Source organism: Pogona vitticeps, chromosome 5 (genome assembly GCF_051106095.1).
Source record: "Pogona vitticeps strain Pit_001003342236 chromosome 5, PviZW2.1, whole genome shotgun sequence".
Classification (NCBI taxonomy): Eukaryota; Metazoa; Chordata; class Lepidosauria; order Squamata; family Agamidae; genus Pogona; species Pogona vitticeps.
Genome location: NC_135787.1, coordinates 71,713,878 through 71,735,649, shown reverse-complemented (window position 1 = coordinate 71,735,649; position 21,772 = coordinate 71,713,878). Strand labels below are relative to the sequence as shown.

Here is a 21,772-nt window from a genome sequence, read left to right as displayed (position 1 = left end):
AAGTTCTTCACTTACTGCATGATCTACCATCAAGTTATGAACTAAGTTTCTCAACTAGCTAAGGAACCCTGCGCTGTCAATATACAAAGCAGAAAAATGAATGGATTGGTGAGTTAATTCCCATATTAATTAGGTATGGAAACCTGGAGTGCAGCCACGCCTCTCGTGAACCATGGTTCTACCTTTTGGAAGAAATGTTCCTCGCATAATTTGTACTAGCCAATAGGCACCTAACAGAATTGTTTTTGTTTTTGTTTCAGAGTCTAACTCTAGTCACTTACCTTACTCCATGGAAAATATTGTGTTAGTTTGGAAGGACATATGGAAACATAATTTGTACGGTAATTTTCCTTTAATTTTCAGATATTAAAATGAGGAGAAACACAGGCAGCATTGCAGAGGAATTTGACAGGACAAGCCCAGAGAAATATCCCATGGGTTACTGACTGTCCCCCTTATATTTGTTGCCTTCATGCTTGCATACTGTTACTGCAATGACACTGTGACTTCACATTTGCAGACTTGGTCCAAACCACCTGAATCAGCCCTGAGCAGTTGCGTGCTGGGGGGGGGGGACAGCTAGTGTTATAATTTGCATGTAATTAAATAAATGGATCACACACAAAAGGCTAATATCATGTATTACCACCACAGAATGTTGGCCACTATGCCATCAACTGGCATCCTGTTCATTGGAAGGCCGGAGAAAACTGGCATGGGAAACATGGGGTTCCACTTGACACTTCACTACAGTGCCACACTAAACACCATAGGAAGCAACTCTAATGGATTGACCCTGAATCACTATTAGTACTGTATTTGCTGGCGTATAAGACTACTTTTTTGCCCTGAAAAATATGCCTCCAAGTGGGGGGGGTCGTCTTATACGCCAGGTACATTTCAGTTGGGATAGACATAGCTGCCCATAGTGGCCTTCCGATGCTCGCCCAGTGCCCATAGTAGCCTCCCGATGCCTGCCCACCTCATTCTACATACCGTCCAGTATCGCACATGGTATCCAGCGCAGCCGCGGCGAGCATCAGCAGTGAGACAGAGGTGCCAGCCTTTTCAACGTGACTGGCTCGTTCTGCTTGGCGGGAAGCAGCGGTGCTCCGGCCCACTCCTTGACTACGCAGAGCTCACACATGCGCACTTGCGCACTAGTGCCGGTCACAGGGAGATGCAGGGGCGGGCCGGAGGCACTGCGTTTGTGCTGCGGCCATACAATGGTGACAATGAATAGCACCTTTTATTTGGTGTGTGCAAGGTGTGCAGAAGAGGGGGTAGTCTTATACGGCAAGTATATAACAAACTATATATTTTGAGTGGCAATTTTGGGGGGTCGTCTTATATGCCCAGTAGTCTTATACGCTGGCAAATATGGTAATTCACACTAAATATGGAATACCCATTTAGTCCTGGTTTTGTATTTACACACTCTAGCTAAGGTGAATTATTATATTATTATATATTTAGAATTTTCATTTCATACAAAAATATGCACAGCAGGTAAAGAGGGAAAAGCCATTGTTCTGCCAATCCCTAGTTTTAAAACAATTATTAATGGGTTAAACCAAACATAACATAACTGGAAGAATAATTTTTTAAAAAGATTTATGGAAAACATACATGAAATACATCACATTCCCAGTTGGTTAGTTTGAATGAAAGGAGACCTAGTTTATTAGACAGCGTGCACAATTGAGCCCAGGTTGAGTGCTTTTACGGGATGAACATCAAGTGCTTCATTTTGGCTAGACTGTGTTCCCAGTATGCCAGCAATAAAGATTCTTTAATAACCACCCACCTGTAACTTGTATGTGTAATAGCCTGTGCAATTCTGTATGAAGCTGCCTATCTAAAAACACCTGCAACCTCCTTTACATAATTCTCTTTTTTTCCACTACAGCTTCCCAACATTCATTTGATTCCCTTCCCACCATTTCCACTTATTACCTCACCAACAGTGGAAGGTATGCCTTCTAAAGGCTTCAGATTAAGCACACACCTTCCACTGGCACAAATCAATTCTGCAGGCAGAACCCCCTTCTGCCTTTTGAGCTCTGTTACTGCATATCCAAATCTCCCACAGCCAAGAGAGGCAGACGTAGTGCCAACACAATTTTAGGACAGAGTAAAAGTAAGTCTAAGTAATTTCCAACCCCTCTAGGCTGGGAGAGGGCTAGACCCAGCACAGCCTCAATTGGCTCTTGGCAAGGTAGAATTGTCCTCCGAGATTGTGGTCCTATGTTCACTTACAAGGGAGTAAGCCCCATTGAATTAAGGGGTGTTACTTCTGAATAGAAATGTATAGAACAAAAAACACAAATGTGTTTTAAAGGAGAGACCTGTACAAGCAAAAGCCTGAGTAATAAGCCATGTCACCACAACTCATATCAATGGGTTTTACTGCCTAGTGCAGAAGCTAGGCAACAAAAAGACAAATTTCAACTCATCAATGCACACATTTGGAAAAGCCAGGACATATTCTTGCACATCTGTATGCCACTGCAGTTTATTTGCATCCCAACTCTGTTCTTCCCAATGGCCTACCGCATATTTCTTCAAACATCTTTGGAGAAGGTCTGGAAGACATTGTTCATAGCCTCCCCCCATCTTCGTTGAGTCAGTTTATCTTGTACTATCTTCCCCTTTACCATGGGAAAACAAGCACACAGCTTTTTCTAAAAAATAAGCATTAAAGGTTTCTTTTTTAAAAAATAGTTTTAAAAGAAGAAACTCGGCATTCAAATGTGTTTTAGAATAAATTGCAGAAAAAACTACTACATAGCAGCAAGACTACATTAGACTTTTCGATTTTTCCATGGTGTCCTTGGATAGATAAACCACCCAGTAGACCATATTAAATGCTCCAAAAGTTACAGGAAACAAAATGCGTGCATATTTGTCTATCTTACTGGTGCCAGAACTTGAGGGAGGTGGAGCAGGAGCAGCACTGATGGCTGATGACTTTGCAGCAGCTCCTGAAGTATTCACTGAAGTCTGAATTTGCTCCAGTCTAGATCCAAGTAAATGGTGAATGGATGGAGACCCAGTGGTGGCTTGGTGGGACGTGTATCCAGTTAAAACTGGGGTAGAGGGAGGAGCTGAAGGAGTGGCTCTGGCAGAAGCCAAAGTCTCTGATAAGCTTATACGGCTGAAAGGGTTTGGGCTCGAGGCCGAAGGAGATCGGGGCATAACGTCCGAAGGCCCCTGAGTTACTGTGGAACATGGCACTGAACTGTTTCCGGTGTCAAGCCTCTTCGAAGTCTCAGCTTCTGGCTGCACAGAGGTGTTCGTTCTTTTCCTCACGTTGGAATTTGAGTCTGTACTCTGCAGTGTGGAAGGAAGAACATCAGAGTGGTTTGGCAAAGAAATGGTGGTATAGAAACCCTGCAATCTTCAGATAAGTGCAGACACAACAATAATTTTTAATGGGAAAAATCAGTACAGAATTTAGGGCATTAAATGCAAAGGCACTGGTCAATCCTACATCTTTTCTTTCTGTTCTGCTTGCACAAAAATAATTACATAATAAGTGAGAAATTCGTTGTTACTTTCCCTAAGCCTCAATTTGCTAGAATCTTGCATCTCCCCAAATATTAAATGAGATGGTGGGGTTGATACTATCCCATTGTTGTCATCACAGGAGTTGCCAATGAGTGAAGCTATGCTGACCATTATCCAAAAGGACAGGGCAGTAAGCCAACTGTGCGGGTTTAATTTTATATACTGTAGCAGTTCAACCGCAGAGATAGAAGGGTGTAAATTTTCTAATGCTTTCCCCATAAAACATTTCCTGAATATAAAAAAATCAGTACATTAAAGAAATTAGTATCATGACTTTTCTGCTTGCATACAAAGGATTACTGCAGACAAAGTGGGATTGGTTTTTGTTTGCTTTAATGTAGGAAAACGTTTTGGATCATCTGCAGTCAGAACTAATAATATCACTTTTTGTACTGCCTCTGTTACCTCATACTACATAATGTGCTGGACAGTTCTGACAGCAGAAAATCCAAAGATGTAAAACATGGTGGGAGTACAGCTTGTAGAATCGCACAGTCATCCTGGCCATTGGTTATAAGATTCCATGTTCGCTATGGGATTCTGGGCGATGCAGTACCAAAAACAACAACAAAAAACCAACAATCCCAAACATTCCCCATCTCTTTGAAAATTCCTGCATTACAAGTCATGTGGAGTCTTCTGACACTCAACTGTGATCTAACATAAAAAATGGCCAGTTTTTATAAGGCCCGGGCAAGAGATGTTTTCAGCATGTTGTGCCTTGCATCATTCATGTAGACTAAATTTCAAAACTACATACAAAGCTTGTTCATAAAAATTGGTTGCACAGATCCCTCATGTTAACAGTGGCTGAATGCTTATCCAGTGTGCAATGATACAGAGTGACTGACCTTAATACCCAGAGCTATGGCTAAATTGTTCAAATTTGAATGTCAGTGATCAATTTTCAAGGAGGATCCCCCTCCTTAATTGTATGTAAGTACCAACAAATTAACTCATCTCAGCATTTCTTCTGCCTCACAAAACAAATCTTGACCTAAGAAAATGTTCTCTCACCCAGTAACAAATAACACAGAACTCTCATGGCATGTGACAGATACACTTGACTTATTTAAGAAAATGCTGTTAACGCGTGTTTACGTGTGTTATTTTTATATTCTTGGTTAATATTTGTAATGTTTCAAGATGGACAATTGTGTTAATCTGTTTTAGCAAAAACAAGGAATTTTGTTTCTTTTTTATATCACTTTTTTGGACTGTCATTTCCAGACTCCCACAGTCAGTTTGGGAGTGTGTGTCAATGCAGTGTCAATTATTCAAGACTCAAAAGCAACATCTTACATGTCTGTTCATACAGAACAAATCATTCGCAGAGAAGACGATTGTACACATTGCTGGAACTATGGTCTCCACATTCCTGATGAGGTACATGGCTAGTTCTCTTAGCCCCAGTGTTGGTATCAGGGCTGCCCAGAGGGCTCAGGCCTCTTTGTGTACTACTTAGGTTGCTCACTTGATCCCTTCTCACATGCATGAGTCCCCATACAGGATACCAAAACAGCTTCAACATCATACATACCACAAGTCCAATAAAATGTCCAGGCAAGCCTCACTGTTTCACTACCCAGCATATAGCAATTTATTTGGTGAAGATGGAAATTATTACCCATCTTACATATCTATTATAAATCCATATCCCACTCTCGAACACAGATGTGCCCAAGGTTTCCCATATAGTCAGGGCACATATATTATTTTGGGGGAGCAAACTGGTGCAAATCTATGGCAATCCCTTATCCCACATACAATCATGGGAGCCATGAAATGGGTTTGTTTCAATGCTGAGATTTCTGTTCCACATTCTCCATTTCTTAAAAATGCCTGCCTTTGCTACTTTGGTATAATAATAATACCCAGACTGAGAGAGAGAGAGAGAGAGAGAGAGAGAGAGAGAGAGAGAGACTCAAGCATATCTATAGTTTATCCTCATTTATTTCCTCACAGCAATAGAATGTGCAGGCTAGGCCAGGCCAGGCTGTCCTGGACCTCCAGGCACAGATGTATCCTTCCTGCCATGTGGGGACCTTATATACAGTGTTGGCTTGAAGATGCCATGATACTCCCTGGACATTCCACATGCCATGAGTGTTATTTTCTCAATACAAAAGGTTTTAAGCAAATAAATATAGTTATTATTACCACCTATACTCTGCTTTTGTTCTTATTTTAAAATGCAGCCTTGACAAAATGTGTCCACATACACAAATCCCCCGTAATCATGTACACTACAGGACATTCTAAACATTCCTTCTCTTCTCTTTAATTTAAAACTCTCTCCCACAAGAGGCCAGGCTGGTCCCGTCTTTCTGCAAGCAGACAAAGAGCTTTCTCTTCAGGCAGGCTTTCCCTTATTGATTGACTGTTTGGGAGAGGTTTTTAAATGAAGTGTTGTGCCTTGTTGCTTTGAATGTGTTTTTGGTTTTGATTTTGTTTACCATTTTTAATATGGTATTTGTTTGGTTCTTTTTAATATCTGTATAATTACTGTTTTCGGCTGTTTTTAGCTTTTAGTTTTTAACTTTTAAATATTGTCTTTTAATAATGTAAGCCAGTTTGAGTCCTTTTCAAGGAGACAGGTAGGATAATAAACAAACAAGTCTGTCTGTCTGTTTTTTGTTATACCTCTGCATGTCTCCTGAAGAACTCCAGCACACTGCATATTTACTCTAGAATATTCTTGGAATATCATACGTTGTTGGACTTCAATTCACAGGAACCCTAGTGAACATATTCAAGAGTGAGGGATTCTGGGAGCTGTAGTCCAATACCAATTGAGGAGCTTGAGTGGAAAACAAAACAAAACAGAGCAGCTCCTGAAGAATCTCTGTGCTCCCTAGAATACAGTTTGAAAATCATTGGCAGCAAGACCATAAATGAGGCATATAAATTTGTCAGACTCAGGAGAACTCTGAGGATATCTAAACTGGTTTCTTGCACCAAAGACAATCAAAAGGCCTACAGATTAATTTACCATAACATATGGTTCTGTGGGCTTCATCAAGAGTATGAAATGTATTGCTCCAAACAGCAATTTACACCCACCCACATTCATTTTCCTCTATACCCTTTGTAAGTGTGGTATGCACATCTTTGGATATAGCTATATATGTATATGTGCAGCTGTAAATAAACAAGTGGTATCAACAAAGCGTTCCCCAAAAACCTAAGGAGTGTCCCCCCATTACAAGATATCCTTCTATACATAAACTGAGAAAAATATAAATAAGCTTAGTAGGAATAGTTGTGGTAGGTTTTTTGGGCTGTTTGGCTGTGTTCTGGAGGTCCTTCTTCCTAACGCAGCCAAACAGCCTGAAAAACCTAAAACAACCATTGGATCCCAGCTGTGAAAGCCTTCGAGAACTTAGTAGGAGTCTTTGTTTTACTGTTGATTACAGTATTTGTCCTTTAATGTAATTTTTGTTCAAATAAATTATTCACAATGCTGTAAAATGTGTTAATGAAGATAAGTGTGTGCATGTTTTAAGTAATCGTATCAATCAATCAGTCAATCAATAGTACTAATAAACATGGCAAGCAATTTGCAAGAGAAGAAATTGGGGATGTCAGAACATGGATAAACAAGAGGTTCTCAACATGTCTTTTCAGCTGAATGTTTCCATCTTCTACAGATTGCTGTTGACTGCAACTTTTTTTTTCCTCATGGAGATTTGTTGTGTAAAATGAAGAAAAAGAAAGAGAAACAGAAGCAGAAGAAAAAATGTTACCAATGGCAGGCAACACTGGTAACTCAATTTAACAAATAAAGCCTTAGTCCAAGGTACACAAGCCTCTTTAGCCATGCCATTTCTTAATCTCAATACACAGGTCATTTACGATCTATGAACAGACAAGTAAATTGTTAGTATCTTAAATACATTACAGTGAGTGTACAAGTAGTGCAGTCATGCACATGGAGCTCCTGGCTACATATGTCTAAATAGTTGAGGCAGAAATAAAGTATTATGACTTTAAATAAAAAGCCTTAATCTGTAGTTACTGAGTGCCAGTAGAGCTGGACTTCCTCTTCTTAAATAGGCCATATGCATCTCTAAGTACAGTACATCTTTTCTATGTAGGCCTCTTGCTACACGTTTTTAATGTCACTTTACCATAGTGACATTAAACAAGATAAGCTGCATTGTGCCACTGAATATGCTTGGTGTTCATCCAAAATCTAGAATATTTATTTATTTATCTATTTATCTATTTATTTATTTATTTATTTATTTATTTATTTATTTATTTATTTATTTATTTATTTATTTATTTATTTATACCCTGCCTATCTAGTAGTTTCGACCACTCTAGGCGGCTTACAACATAAAAAACATAACAAGATTAAAAGAGATTTATAACAATTAATAATTAAATGATTCTGCAAGATGGGGGAATTACAAAATAAATCAAATGAAAAGAAAAAGGGAAGGAAAGAGGTCAGGAATTAACTGGAAGGGAAGGCCTGCCCATACATCCACGTTTTTCATTGGTTTTTAAAAATACCCAGCGAGGGTGCAGTGCGAATCTCCGGGGGCAAGTTATTCCAGAGGCGAGGAGCCACCGCCGAGAAGGCCCGGTTCCTTGTTTTTTCCTTCCGGGCCTCCCTCAGGGTCAGGCTCCTCACCTCCTAACTCGCGCGTGTGACATGGGTAGATTTAGGTGGGAGTAAGCGTTCCGCCAAGTATCGAGGTCCTAATCCGTTTAGGGCTTTATACATAAGCATCAGAACTTTAAAGTCGGAACTGAATGGGCAGCCAATGCAGTGCGGCCAAAATAGGAGAAATATGATCAAATTTTCTCACTCCGCTAAGAAGTCTGGCCGCCGCATTCTGCACCACTTGGAGTTTCCACATCAACTTCAAAGGTAGCCCCACGTAGAGCGCGTTACAGTGGTCTAATCTCGAGATTACGAGCGCATGGACCAAGGTGGTGATATGAATATGATTTTGTCCGGCCTCTGTAATGTACGGCAAGCAGGAAGAGCTGTTGCATGTAACGTTTTGAGCACTCCTGTTATGAAACACACTGCCAGTTATTTGTGTCTCCACCTTTGACATGTAATGTGTGAACAATCAAAACAAATATCTTAGAATACTTAGATTCTAAGTCTTAGAAGATAAAGACTTTTTTTGTTCTAGCAAATATGCCTGCTAGCTAGATAGCTCAGTGGCTCAGGTATGTGGCTGCCAAGCCAGAGGCTGGGAATTTGATTCCTCATTGTGTCTCCTGTGAGTAGAGCCAGCTGCACAATCCCAGGGCTCCCCCAGAAGAAGGGAGTGGTAAACCACTTCTGAATACTCTACCTAGAAAATCCTGAGAAGGGTAATCATGCCAGAATTGACTTGAGAGCACATGATTATGATGTTGCAGTTTGTCCCCCGAAATGGTGACAATGTAAGTATTGTGGGGTTTTATTTTAATGAACAGATTTTACAAACTTTTTAAAATGCAGGTTTTAAGCCACATGCACTAGAAAGGAATTTTCAGTCTTCCAGAGCCAAGTTTATATTGTAGAAACCACACAAAACTTGACCGATATTGTGTGTGTTCTATGACATTGTTACCTGCATTTTTGCAAACAATGTCCCCAAATTTCAGCAACTTCAGACATGTACATTTCCCCCCCTCTACAAATAAAAACCGGCAATGGCAAAAATTATCCCCACAAATGTATTTTACCACTGAGTCACATTCACTCACTCATACACACAGACAAACACACACATAGCCACATGTACAGTAGACCCTTGACTTACAGACGGCTTGACTTACAGACTTTTTGAGTTACAGACTTCTCTGGCCGCAAAATTTAGGTTTGACTTGCAGACTGAGATTTGACTTACAGACCAGAAAAAAACCAAAATGGAACAAAAACGGCCTGTTACGGGATTAATTGGTTTTCAATGCACTGTAGGTCAATGGAGACTTGACTTACAGACTTTTTGACTTGAGAACCGCCTTCCAATACGGATTAAGTTCTCAAGTCAAGACCCCACTGTAACAAACTAGGACCAGAATATCCCATGTGATTTTTTTTTTTTTGACGATGCAGTGATGAAGAAATGACATGTTATTCTTGTTACTCTCAACATTGTCACTCTGTTTTGTCATTGTCTCTAGTTGACATGATGTCTCATGTTTGGCCCCAGTGGAGGGTCATTGTAATTCATTGGGTTAGAAAATAGCTAATACAAAAAGTGTGTGTTTCATTTTATTTGTCTGACTTTATTTTAATTATATTCTAGGTGCATTTTCTACTCTGGTTATCTGCACACAAGCATACTTCTTTAGACACAGGGCATTTTACATTGCACAATACATTGGAATCCTCATTGGAGTCCATAAATATCCCACAACTCACACAATGCAAAGCATTTCTTTTAATCATACTGAATGAAGGTCAATATTGTCCCTCAGAGAAACTGATACAAAGTATTTTGAGAAGAAAATGCTCTTCTTTTGGAATAGGACCTAAATATCTCCATTCTGTGTATGTGGGGGGAGGGGCAACTAATTTTCCTCAGCAATATGCTTTCTTGCAGTGAACCAGAAAGGGTCAGCCTGAGCCATATTGCTGAGGTGAAGGGGCCAATGACACACAGACAGACAGACAGACAGACAGACAGACAGACAGACAGACAGACAGACACACACACACACACACACACACACACACAAAATATGGTACATAGTCCTCAAGTCAACTACATTCCCATGAATTTCTCTCCTCTTCCGTAGCAGTGATGATGATGATGATGATGATGATGATGATGATGATGATGATGATGATGATGATGATGATGATTGTGCTCTATACCGGAAAGAAAATACTATGACAGTAACTATCAATTGCTGCCTTTTCATGAGACACAAGATCTGCTGTTCAGAGCAACCAACTCAGTCTGTGCCCTTTTGCCATGGATTCCAGATGAACTGAAACTGGTACTATCAAGAATTGGCTTCTGTAGTGTTTTTTCCTTTCCCTCCTTAAAAGAACAAAACAAAATCCTCATTTCTCCACTTTCCCAAACCACAGCCAGAAAATGTTTTCAATATTGTTTGGCACTTTTTAAGAGGAACTGTTCTTGACAGCCAGAAATGGAAAGGATTATTTAAAGATAAAAAGAGAGGAAGAAATCCTATCAGCCGTATTTGGCACAAAGGTAGAATAGCCAGGCAAACTTCTTCCAGGCATGCATAAATATTGTAATTAATTCCATGGTGATCTCTTTCCAAATGGAAGCACATTAAATTGACCGTGTATAATGCAATAGAGTATGGCACTAGCATAATTTGCTGCATAATCTATCTAATCTATTGTTAAACATTATGGCAGTTCTGTTCAGTATGTGTGTGAAGTGCACCTTATGGGAGAAAATCTATATTGATGCAAGAGAGAGAAAAAAGGAGCTTTCATTCAAAAACAAAGCAAAATAAAATGAAAAATCCAAAGTTCATTTCCTGTTCCCAGCTCTCCATCCAAATCTTTCCAGGCAGAACCATCACTCCATAAAATAATGTTCAAGTAAAAGTCAACCCAGCCTTTGTAATCTTGAAGGACTGCCCATTAAAAATAGCAGTTCATCTTCAGTACAAAGTCTGAAAAAAAATCTTCTAAGCCTCCATAATCCTCCACTTGAGTCAGAAAAGAAAGTAGAAGATTATTTTACACGTATTACCAATTTATGAGAAACAAAACTATGTTGCACCTAGTGAAGTCATTTGCAATATACTGGAACTATGCTTTCCTACCAAAATTGAGATTTACAGCTACCAGTTTGCCGGAATATTAAACAGTAGCACTAAAATGACTAAGCGTGAGTCATGTAATTACGTAACAGTGGAAAGGAGGAAACAAGCAAAAAGCATAGATGTAGTGGTGGGGGGGGGGCTAATAAGTAGACCTGATGTCCTTAACGTGGCTAATTTAAATGTCTTCCCTTTATGTGCTAGATTATAAACAGTAAGAAACTGTTAACACAGAAGCACTGAAACATGATCTTCATTTCCTCTCAGGAATGGTGTTGTCTGACTCATGAGGACATTGTAACACGTGCTTTTCTACACACATTTTTGGTCAAATGACTTCACATTGTATTAAAATAATGACTAAAACTCTAGCGCTTGTGGTTTTGGAGATGATGACAATTTAGCACTTAAAAGCTAAGCACTAGGCTGAAACTAAAAATCAGAGTCTCGGAGTCTCATAGCAATTAATAGAAAAACATTTTGGTTTATTTATTATTTATTTGTTGTATTCCTATCATATTAAACTCTTCGTTTAGGAGAGGCAGAATTTAATAAACAGCAGGGAAGAGTAATTGCAGCTCTCTGGGTGTTTTTGGAAAGCAACTCTAATAATCCAGTTCAGGCTATGCTGGTGAGGACTGATGGTAGTTGTAAGCCAAAAGCATCTAGAGGGCCATAGTGGCCCACCCGTTATACTGGTTGTTCCCTCAGCATACTGCAATAGAGATGCTGCAGTCACTGACAGCATGGCATCAGTTTTCTTTGCTAAACATTGCCCTGGAAGCTGAGTGGGGTAAACGCAACGCAGATAGATGCCAGTCCCAGGTCTCCCATATCATCTTGTTATTCCCATAGGGGCTTTTAATGAAAGTATGATTCTATTCTTAATGCTCTCAGGTCAGGTTCTTCTTATTTTTATGCTGATAAATTCTATTTTTAAAGAAGTACATTTTTAAAACATCTGGTGATGAAGAGTTTCACTGTGAATCAGGGTCACAGCAAAATGTTCCCTTTCCTAGTAATCTCCTAATCTTTATTAGCACAATATTTAACCCTTGTCATCTACCCCTGGGAGAGTAACTGTTTAGAAACTAGGTCAGCTTCAAGCAAGCTCTCTTCTCTCATTCAGCTTGTGCTTTGAATTAAATGAGATATTTTGCAAACCTAAAGTTAGTGGTAATTCACGCTGGCTCTGTTTCTTTGATTATCTAGACTAGTCACCCACAACGAAATGGCTTTTATTTTCTGATGTCCTCCACAGATGCAGGACTACAAATCCTATCTTTCCCAGGCAATTCAGAAGGCACCAGGCATATGCAAAAAGTGGTGTGTGTTTTCTCACCAAAGCAAATTTTCTATACCATTGTTATTTGCACACAATTCCACCTGCCTGCACTTCTCTCCCCTGCCCTCCGTCTCTGTCTTTTTCTCTCTCATATACACAGATACATGTACATGCACAGACGCTAGTGAAGGAACAAAATTACCTAATAAAACATCAATAGAGTGAAGAACAGAGACACATATTTAGTAGAAAAGGAAACATTCTCAAGCATGGTAAATGGAATGCCCCCCTCATCTTTGTGCTGAGTTTTTGCACAGAAGTCAAAACCTAATAGCCTTCCCCAATCTGGTGCCTTTGAGTTGCCTGGGAATGACAGGATTTGCATATGGGCTTTATTTGGCTATGTGTAACAGATACCAAAGCTCCACTCCAGAACCTGTTTGAAAGTCACATTTCAACTGCTTAATGTTCCTCTGCCCACGTCACTGAATGCTCTCATGGCCTAGGTTTGCCTAGGTTATGCTTATCCTTCTAGGAAGAAAATAAGTGGCAGCATTAAGCTACATCAAGATACAGATTTTTAAGAGTTTAGCACTGAAAGCCCTGGGCCTGAATGGAAAAATATGCTCTCATCATAACTTAAGCTTTAGCATTCCCCTACCACAAAGGAAGTCTAAGATGTAAATGGACTCCTTCTTCATCTGCCCCTATCCTCCCACCGTAGTGTGTCACTTTAGTCCAAAACATCCACAGGGACAAAGCTCAAATCATATTTAATTTATGCCACATCAAATGACCAATGCACAAGTGTATGGGCTAGTAAGAGAAGAATAAAAATGTTCAGATCCATGCAGTTTTGTTAAATTATTTTACAACTGTCTTCATATGATGGAATCAACATCTTGTGGCTGTTAAAGAAAAGGAAGTCAGACAATGAAACTAAACACAGGTATACACTGTATAGCTGTGTTTACATATCCTATAACATCTGTGCAACTTCAAGGAAAATCTGCAGTGCAGATTTGGTTTGGTATATCAGGCATGTTCTAATGTGGGATAACAGCCACACTGAGTGTAAACAGATATGCCTGAAATCAAGTGAATTTTAGGGCACTACCCAAATAATAGCAACCTTCTCAAAAAGGTGTGAAAATACTGCAAAATAATGTAAAGACAATTGTGTTAACATTTTCTCCAGGCAATACTGACTACTCTTTCTTGATGAGCAAGTCTGATGGTGTGAGTCAACACTGATGGTGGAAGTTAACGTTTGGGTCAGGCTGAATGAGTTGAACTACAATTTCGTAGTGTTCCGTTTTGACATTTCTTTTCAGTAATAATTTTAAAAGGGCAGATTCCTTTTATGAAGCCTCACAAAAACGAAACTCCTATGCATTCTGTATTAATTTTCTCACACTATTCTTATTTAAAACTTGGTGCTAAAGATTCATTGCACACAATTCCCCCTTCCTCCAGAATCTAATCCACTGATATCAGACTGGCCCCATCTGTATCACTGAAAAAAAAATTGTAACTTTACAGTGAAAGGTGACTGACTGACTACCAGTACAGTGTACATACACACACTCATGTAGGTACACCCATGACTGGTATTAACTCAAAGCAGTATCAAAATACCATCCTAAGATAAATTCTAAATAAATATGTCAGTAATAATTAAAACCACTTTGTGTAAAATATAGAATGTATACTGCAAAGTATGATGCACTTCATTGGAATTTATTAAAAGCAGACTGAACTAAGTTTTTAATGCCCATTAAAAAATAAAGACATGCATGACCATAACTATTTTCTGTGGGAAAGCATTTCATCAGCTGTAATCACTAATGGTATCCCAAAGTCCCAGGTTTTCCCTTCAAACAGGGGGAGTTCTATCCATTCCCAAGCTGTGCCAAACAAAGCTGCAGTTCAACATCTGGAGGACCAGATACTCTACAACAGTGGTCTCCTACCTTGGGCCTCCAGATGTTCTTGGACTTCAGTTCCCAGAAATCCTGGCCAGCAGAGGTGGTGGTGAAGGCTTCTGGGAGTTGTAGTCCAAGAACATCTGGAGGCCCAAGGTTGGGGACCACTGCTCTACAACCTTATCTTAGAGAGAAGCTGGGGAGTCATAACAAGGCCAATTCTAAAATAGCTATATTAATAATGTCACTCATGCAAAGTAACATAAGCGACAGTATTAACATGCCATTCACTTTTTGTGTGTGTGCCCATATTACACACACATACTGCAAGGTTTGATGCACTTCATTTTGTAGATCTCCCAGAGGTGCTATAAAATATCTTAATAAAAGTAAACACAATACACTACGGTACCAGTAATTTTCTTGTTCAAGCCGAGATCCCTTTGCTTGTTTAGAAAATGACACCCCAGAAAGCAAAAAAGAGATCTAACATAAGGGTTGGTTTAATGACTGCTGAAGTGGCAGGTAGTATGCTACATTATTAATACAGATGCAAAGCAGGGCTATGCCAGAGTAAGACTGAAGGGGAAAGACAACAAAGGCAGCTTGGCAAAGAATGTAACCAAAACAGTAGACTAGGGATGGGCACCTATGGCTAGCCAGATATTTTGAAACACTGATCCCATAAACCTTCACCGCTGACTATGCCCAATAAGAGTTGGGGAGCACAGTTGCCAACCCACACAGTAAACATGACCCCACAGTCTGACCTTGGACTTCCAGTAGGCATCTAGTTGGCCACTCTGGCTTAGATGATAGTAAACTAAATAGGAATCTGGTCTGATCCAACAGAGCTTTTCTTAAGGTCTTAGAAAGATATGGCTAATTTTACTTTTTTTTCTTTTCTTTCATTTTGCCTGATATAGGTCCCACAATATCCCAGTCGTGGCCATGTTGGCTAAGGAATAGTGGCATTTATTGCCTAAAAAGATGGATGTCCAGATTCTGTTCTTCTGAGAGTCCCAATAGAAGTCATATGTCATGGAAAAGCAGGGTGAAGTAAATAATCTAAAAAGGGAAATGAGTGACAGAATCTGGCCTTACAGCTCAAGGCTGTGGTTGGTCCTTAAAAATATTTCCATACATGCTTACAAAGACATTTTGTTAGCAATCTTCAAGCATACATTAATTCAACTAAATACCGTGAGTGCCTCGTCTGCACAATTTTCCTTCTGCATGGGAGTCGCTGTAAATTCCAAGGCAGATTTCACAGCTTTCCTTTTGGCCTTTTCCATCTGAATGTTGGTGAAATAGTTGACAGCCGCAAACTCAATCAGTGCAGAGAATACAAAGGCAAAACACACGGCGATGAACCAGTCCATGGCAGTGGCATAGGAAACTTTGGGCAAGGAATGCCTAGCGCTGATGCTCAGTGTGGTCATAGTCAAAACAGTGGTTATGCCTTGGAAACAAGAGAAAGAAAACAAACCGTATTTGTATAACTCAGAAATAGATCAAATTCCTTTTAATCTTTCAATATTTATCGGGAGCCTCCAAGAGTAGATGTGGCACCTTTTTCCCTCTCCCCCCCCCCAAAAAAAGTTTGTTTATTTTTTAAAGCAGGAGTCTCTAGGATGGCTTTTGGGGGATAGAAACAGCTGAGGGGGGGGCACATGTCATCCATACACTATACTTAGTCCACTCCTATGCTTAGGCTTTGTTCTAGCTCTGCAGTTCAAAGATTATTATCATCTCTTCTCTACATACCTGCAGTTTGTAACGTAAAGGCTAAAATCCTGTTGCACCGCTCTGTATGCACCGTGGGAATGCTGTGAGCAGCAGCAGTAGCAGCAAATCACCACTGATCAAGGGCTTCCTCTGGCAATTTCAGGGTGCGTGTGAATTCATTGCACTCCATACAAGTCATGTGTATGCTGGAAAACTCCAAAGGAAGCCTTTAATCATTGGTGATCTCCCACTGCTGATCATTCCCATTACGCACATGGAGCTGCCTGACATGATTTCAGTTGAAGTGTTTTGCGCCATCTTGGTCTGAATGAGAAACTACCATCAGCTTTACAAAAGAGGTGCTCCTGGTGGAGATAAAAACTGTGGGAACTGGATTGCTGGTATGGGTCATCACAGGTGCCTGCATTTTTGTCTCACTCTTAAGAGTGCAACTCTGAAGACTATCATTACGACAGACTTTACTTCTGCATCTACCACTAAATGTCACCGACTCCCAAAGTGAACCCAACACCTGATGTAAAAATTGCCATCTAATTGTCCCTGCATTTGCTTCCACAGAATAATGAGTTTATTCTGAAATAAAAGATTTGTTTAAAATTCAAGACTTCATGCATTCCCATGGCAGTTAATACTGTGGAGAGGAATCTCACACCACAGATTATCATTTATATAAAATTTTACTTGGTCACTATAAATAACCATCCATACAACTATCTCACATTTTTACGGACAACTGCGGCCATCACATTAGTTGATGCATTGCATTGGATTCTAATATTAATGGTGTGTTATGAAGCCAATTCTGATTTATGGCAACCCTTCCCAGGTTTTTCTAGGCAGAGAGTACTCAGAAATGGTTTACTATTCATCCCCTTCTTTTAGGGGCATCCTGGGATTGTGCAGCTTGCCCTAGGCAACACAGGATGCCTCCCTCTGGGAAGCAGAAAGGGGAATTAAACTTCCAGCCTCTGGCCCCACAGCCAGATACCTAACTTCACTGAGCTATCCAGCCAACACATTGGATTATATATATCACATGGTTATGGACTTGTAGTTAATCCAATTCTGACTCCAATAATCTTTCTTTTTCAAATGAAAGTGGGTGACTTAAAATTCAAAACGACATACACAGAATGATGACAAAGAGCTAGTTTTCTAGTCATTTTCCTAATGTTTACAATTTCAAATTTAAACTGTTTCGCTGCACCCAGGACTTTATACAGCAGTAATCCTACTGTTTACATCATCCCACCACCACCAGATGATAACAAGGAAGAATGAATTCCATACTGATTTAAAATAACAAGAAATACTCTACATTTTAATGAAGCAGTGAGTGAGACAGCAGTATGTCACCAAATGCAACAGTGATTCTCTAGACAGTTCCATAACCTAGCTTTAATGATACAGAACATTCCACTTACAGCGCCTGGAATGAGACTGCAGCTTGAATTAATAGAGAATATATTCACCTCAGGAAATGGTTCCCTCTGTTTTGCAGTTCGGCCACAAGTGCACACGCACATGCACACACACACACACACACACAGAGTCAAACAAGGCAGTGTTTGGATTGGATACTTTCCAAACCATATCCATGTCATACTGTACATGGGGACATGTGGCGTTTAATACACATTAATTTGGCAAAATATTTTTTTTATTTATTTATTTCTTCAACTTGTACACCACCCCATAGTGTGTAGCACTCTCTGGGCAGTGTACAACAGTAAATTCAATCAGATGATATAAAATATAGTACAAACATGCAATTTATATCAACAATTAGTCCCCTGCCACAAGCAAATGCAACTTTAAATTTTTTAAAAACATTAACTTAAAATATGGGTTTAGGATAAGCATTCCTACAATGTAGAAAGGAAAATGAGAGATGCAGAAGGCTTCAGAAGTGTTAGTAAGGAAGTAATATGGTGGTGGTTGTTGGGTGTTGAAGAGGGACGTGGTGGCGCTGTGGGCTAAACCGCAGAAGCCTGTGCTGCAGGGTCAGAAGATCCGGCAGTCGTAAGATCGAATCCACGCAATGGAGTGAGCTCCCGTTGCTTGTCCCAGCTCCCGCCAACCTAGCGGTTCGAAAGCATGCAAATGCAAGTAGATAAATAGGGACCACCTCGGTGGGAAGGTAACAGCGTTCCGTGTCTAAGTCGCACTGGCCATGTGACCACGGAAGATTGTCTTCAGACAAAACGCTGGCTCTATGGCTTGGAAACGGGGATGAGCACCGCCCCCTAGAGTCGAACACGACTGGACAAAAATTGGCAAGGGGAACCTTTACCTTTACCTTTACCTGTTGGGTGTTGGCAAGTCATCTTTGACCTGTGGTGACCCTGTGACAAAATGATCTCCAAAATGCCCTGCCCTCAACAGGTCTGCTCAGCTCTTGTAGACTCAAGCTGGTGGCTTCCTTTTAAAATTAATCCATTTCATATTTGGTCTTCTTCTTTTCTTCCTAACTTCAGCTTTCCCAGCATTATCTTTTCCAGAGAATCCTGCCTTTTCATGATGCACCCAAAGTAGGACAGCCTCAGCTTCAGCATTTTTGCCTTCAGAGATAGTTCAGGCTTGATTTTATCTAGGACCCACTTGTTCATCTTTTTGGCAGTCCACCCTTTCATTTTCATTAGAAGTCAATTCAAGTCATTGCTGCTTTCTACTAGTAAAATGGTCTCGTCTGCATATCTTATATTATTGATGTTTCTTCCATGAATTTTCACTCCTCCTTCATGTGATGTCAGTCCAGATAGAATCTCCATATTGCATACAGACCCCATCACCACTGGAACTATTCATTCTCTTCTGCTGATGCAGCCTTTATTCCTAAAAAGGGTGGATGCATCTTAGTTTGGGGCCTCAAATGTCAACCTTCTGCCTTAGGTGACCCTTTTAGGAGTCTAGACTTGTAATGGAGTCTAGCCTCCTGATGGCATTGCTCTCAGCTTCTATGACATATTCAACCCCCCCTCACCACATTATTATTATGTCCTTGTCCTGACGTGTCTAGTCCAGCTAGAATCTGATGTGTTCTGCAAACAAATTGAATAGATAGGGAGATAAAATGACACCACTGACTGTAGGAAATCATTCTGCCTCTCCATATTTTATTGAAAGCAATCACTTCTTGTCCACTATACAGTACAAGTTACATTTCAGGACAATCAATTGCTGAGGCATCCATTTATAAAATTAAAGCAGGGCTTGAGGAACTAGGATTTCCAAGGAGTTACTGGATTGAAATTCCTAGCAGCCAGTGCCAGACAGGCTGATAGGAAACGTTACTAGGAATAGCCATTTACAGTCGTGCCCCGCTTTACGATTACCCTGTTTAACAACGAATCTGCTTGATGGTGAGGTTTTTGCTATCACATTTTCAATCACAAAACGATGGTTTGACTGGGGTTTTTCTGCTTTGCAATGATCGGTTCCCTGCTTCGGGAACCGATTTTCGCTTTACGGCGATCAAAAACAGCTGATCGAGTTTCAGAATGGCCGCCGGCTGAAGCAAATGGTCCCCCGCTGTGCTTGGGATGAATTCCTTGCTGCACAGGCATGGAAAATGGCCGCCCCTATGGAAGATCTTCGCTGGACGGTGAGTTTTCAGCCCATTGGAACACACTGAATGGTTTTCAATTCATTTCAATGGGCTTTTTTATTTCACTTTACGTTTTTGCTCTACAGCGATTTCGCTGGAACGAATTAACGTCGTCAAGTGAGGCACCACTGTATAAATATATATCCTAATTAGAGATGGGGTATTTGTATACGAATAACCCTGAACAGGTTGCATTTACGAGGGCCCAGCACCATGGGGCCAGACGGTCCACTCACCTATCCGCTGCAGATGCAGACAACACAAATCTACCAATGGCTCCACAGGCCACGATCCGCTCACCATCTTCAGCCTTGCAGTGAGGCTTGTCCTCCCATCTCCTGCCAGGAGTGGCGAGCACTGCAGAGCCATTGGTAGAATCGCACCATCTGAGTCCATGGCGGATCAGTGAGTGGACCCTTGTTAATGCCACCTGTGCGGGGATATTTGTATTTGTATACGAATACTCCCATCTCTAATCCTAATCTCTCAATCCAGAAATCATTTTTCAATAACAGAAACTCAGAATACCACCCTCAGTTTTTTCATGCACAAAAACTCACTGATGGTTATCCCAAAGATCTGTGATAACCAAAATTGGCAACATGACTGAGCATCATGTGGTGGAGTCAGGTGTTTGCTTGCTTACTTGCTATTTTTTTAAAAAAAAAAAGACTGGCCAATCTATGAAAACCATCCAGAGATGAACTTTTAGACCTAATTCTGCTTTTTGCCTGTAGTTTACTATTAAATCAAATTAGGGAACACTGTTTGGTGCAAAGCTGGAATGCCAACAAACTTGGAATTATTTGAATATAGCCTGCATACTACTGTGTCGAGAGAATTCTAGACAGCACAAATTAAGGCCTCCACTATTCAAATGCCATCCTGACTCTGGTTAGAACAAACCAAGAGAAGGAGGAAGGACTCCACATGTAAAGTGGAAGAAGGATGGCGCAAATTATAGTTGGACAGTCACCAGCCATGATGTTCTACTTGAAGGAGTACTTTTGTAGACTGAAGGAGCTTCTTTAAAACATATAATTATAATTTCCTAAAGGAAAATTCAGACCTTTGCAGCAGGAACTGTGGTGGTAAATCTCATCTATGATTACCAAAGAATGCTTTGGCCCAGTTGGTTCTAAAGAATCAGGTGTAACTATCTCAGTCTAAGAACACAAGATGCCAAGATGGATCAAAGGAAAAGCAAAAGCAAAGTGTGCTAACTTATATATCACCCCATAGTGCTTAAAGCACTCTCTGGGTAGTTTGCAAGTTAATTATGAAGGCTACACATTGCACCCCCAGCAAGTTGGGTACTCCTGACCTGGGAGAAATAGAAAGCTGAGTCAACCGTGAGCCAGCTATCTGGGATTAAACCCCAGGTCATGAGCACAGTTTTGGCTGCAGTACAACAGTTTAACCAGTGCACCGCAAGGCTCAGAGGCCAAAGCCCCATCTCATCTGGCATTCTGTCCCTATCATGGCCAAGAAGATGCCCCTGGGAAATCCACAAGCATCCAATAGATCCACAAAACATCCCTTTCTCACTCTTGTTTTCCAGCAACTGGTGTTCAAAAGCACGCTGGCTCCGATTCAGGTAGTAACTTATAACCACCATTAAAGTCATTCAAGCTGGCGGCCGTGAATTCTTCTTGGAGTAACAAACTCTATATTTCAGCTACATGCTGTGTGAAGAACAGCTCCCTTTCACCTGTCCTGGATTTTTGCCCTTTAATATAAGGACACAAGATTGGTGAACAGCCACTGCTTAGTGGCACAGCACAACCTTTCAACATTGGAGGTCTCAGCGTAGTTTCAGGCTGAAACATTCCAGGTAAGAAAAGTGGGAAAGATCTGCATTTAGAAGCT

The 21,772-nt window shown here is 40.5% G+C and overlaps 1 protein-coding gene across 2 annotated transcripts in view; it reads right to left on the bottom strand.

The window, feature by feature from the left end:
- Positions 1-1,597: 1,597 nt before the first annotated feature.
- Positions 1,598-21,772, bottom strand: part of GABRA4 (gamma-aminobutyric acid type A receptor subunit alpha4) — a 68,722-nt gene continuing 48,547 nt past the window's right edge. For both annotated transcript variants that reach the window (XM_020806392.3, XM_078394704.1), the window contains exons 8-9: positions 15,750-16,009; positions 1,598-3,333 (exon numbers count right to left, since the gene is read on the bottom strand). In XM_020806392.3, the coding sequence (XP_020662051.3) occupies positions 2,800-3,333; positions 15,750-16,009 (794 nt within the window). In that variant the 3' untranslated portion in view covers positions 1,598-2,799. The remainder of the gene's footprint in view (positions 3,334-15,749; positions 16,010-21,772) is intronic.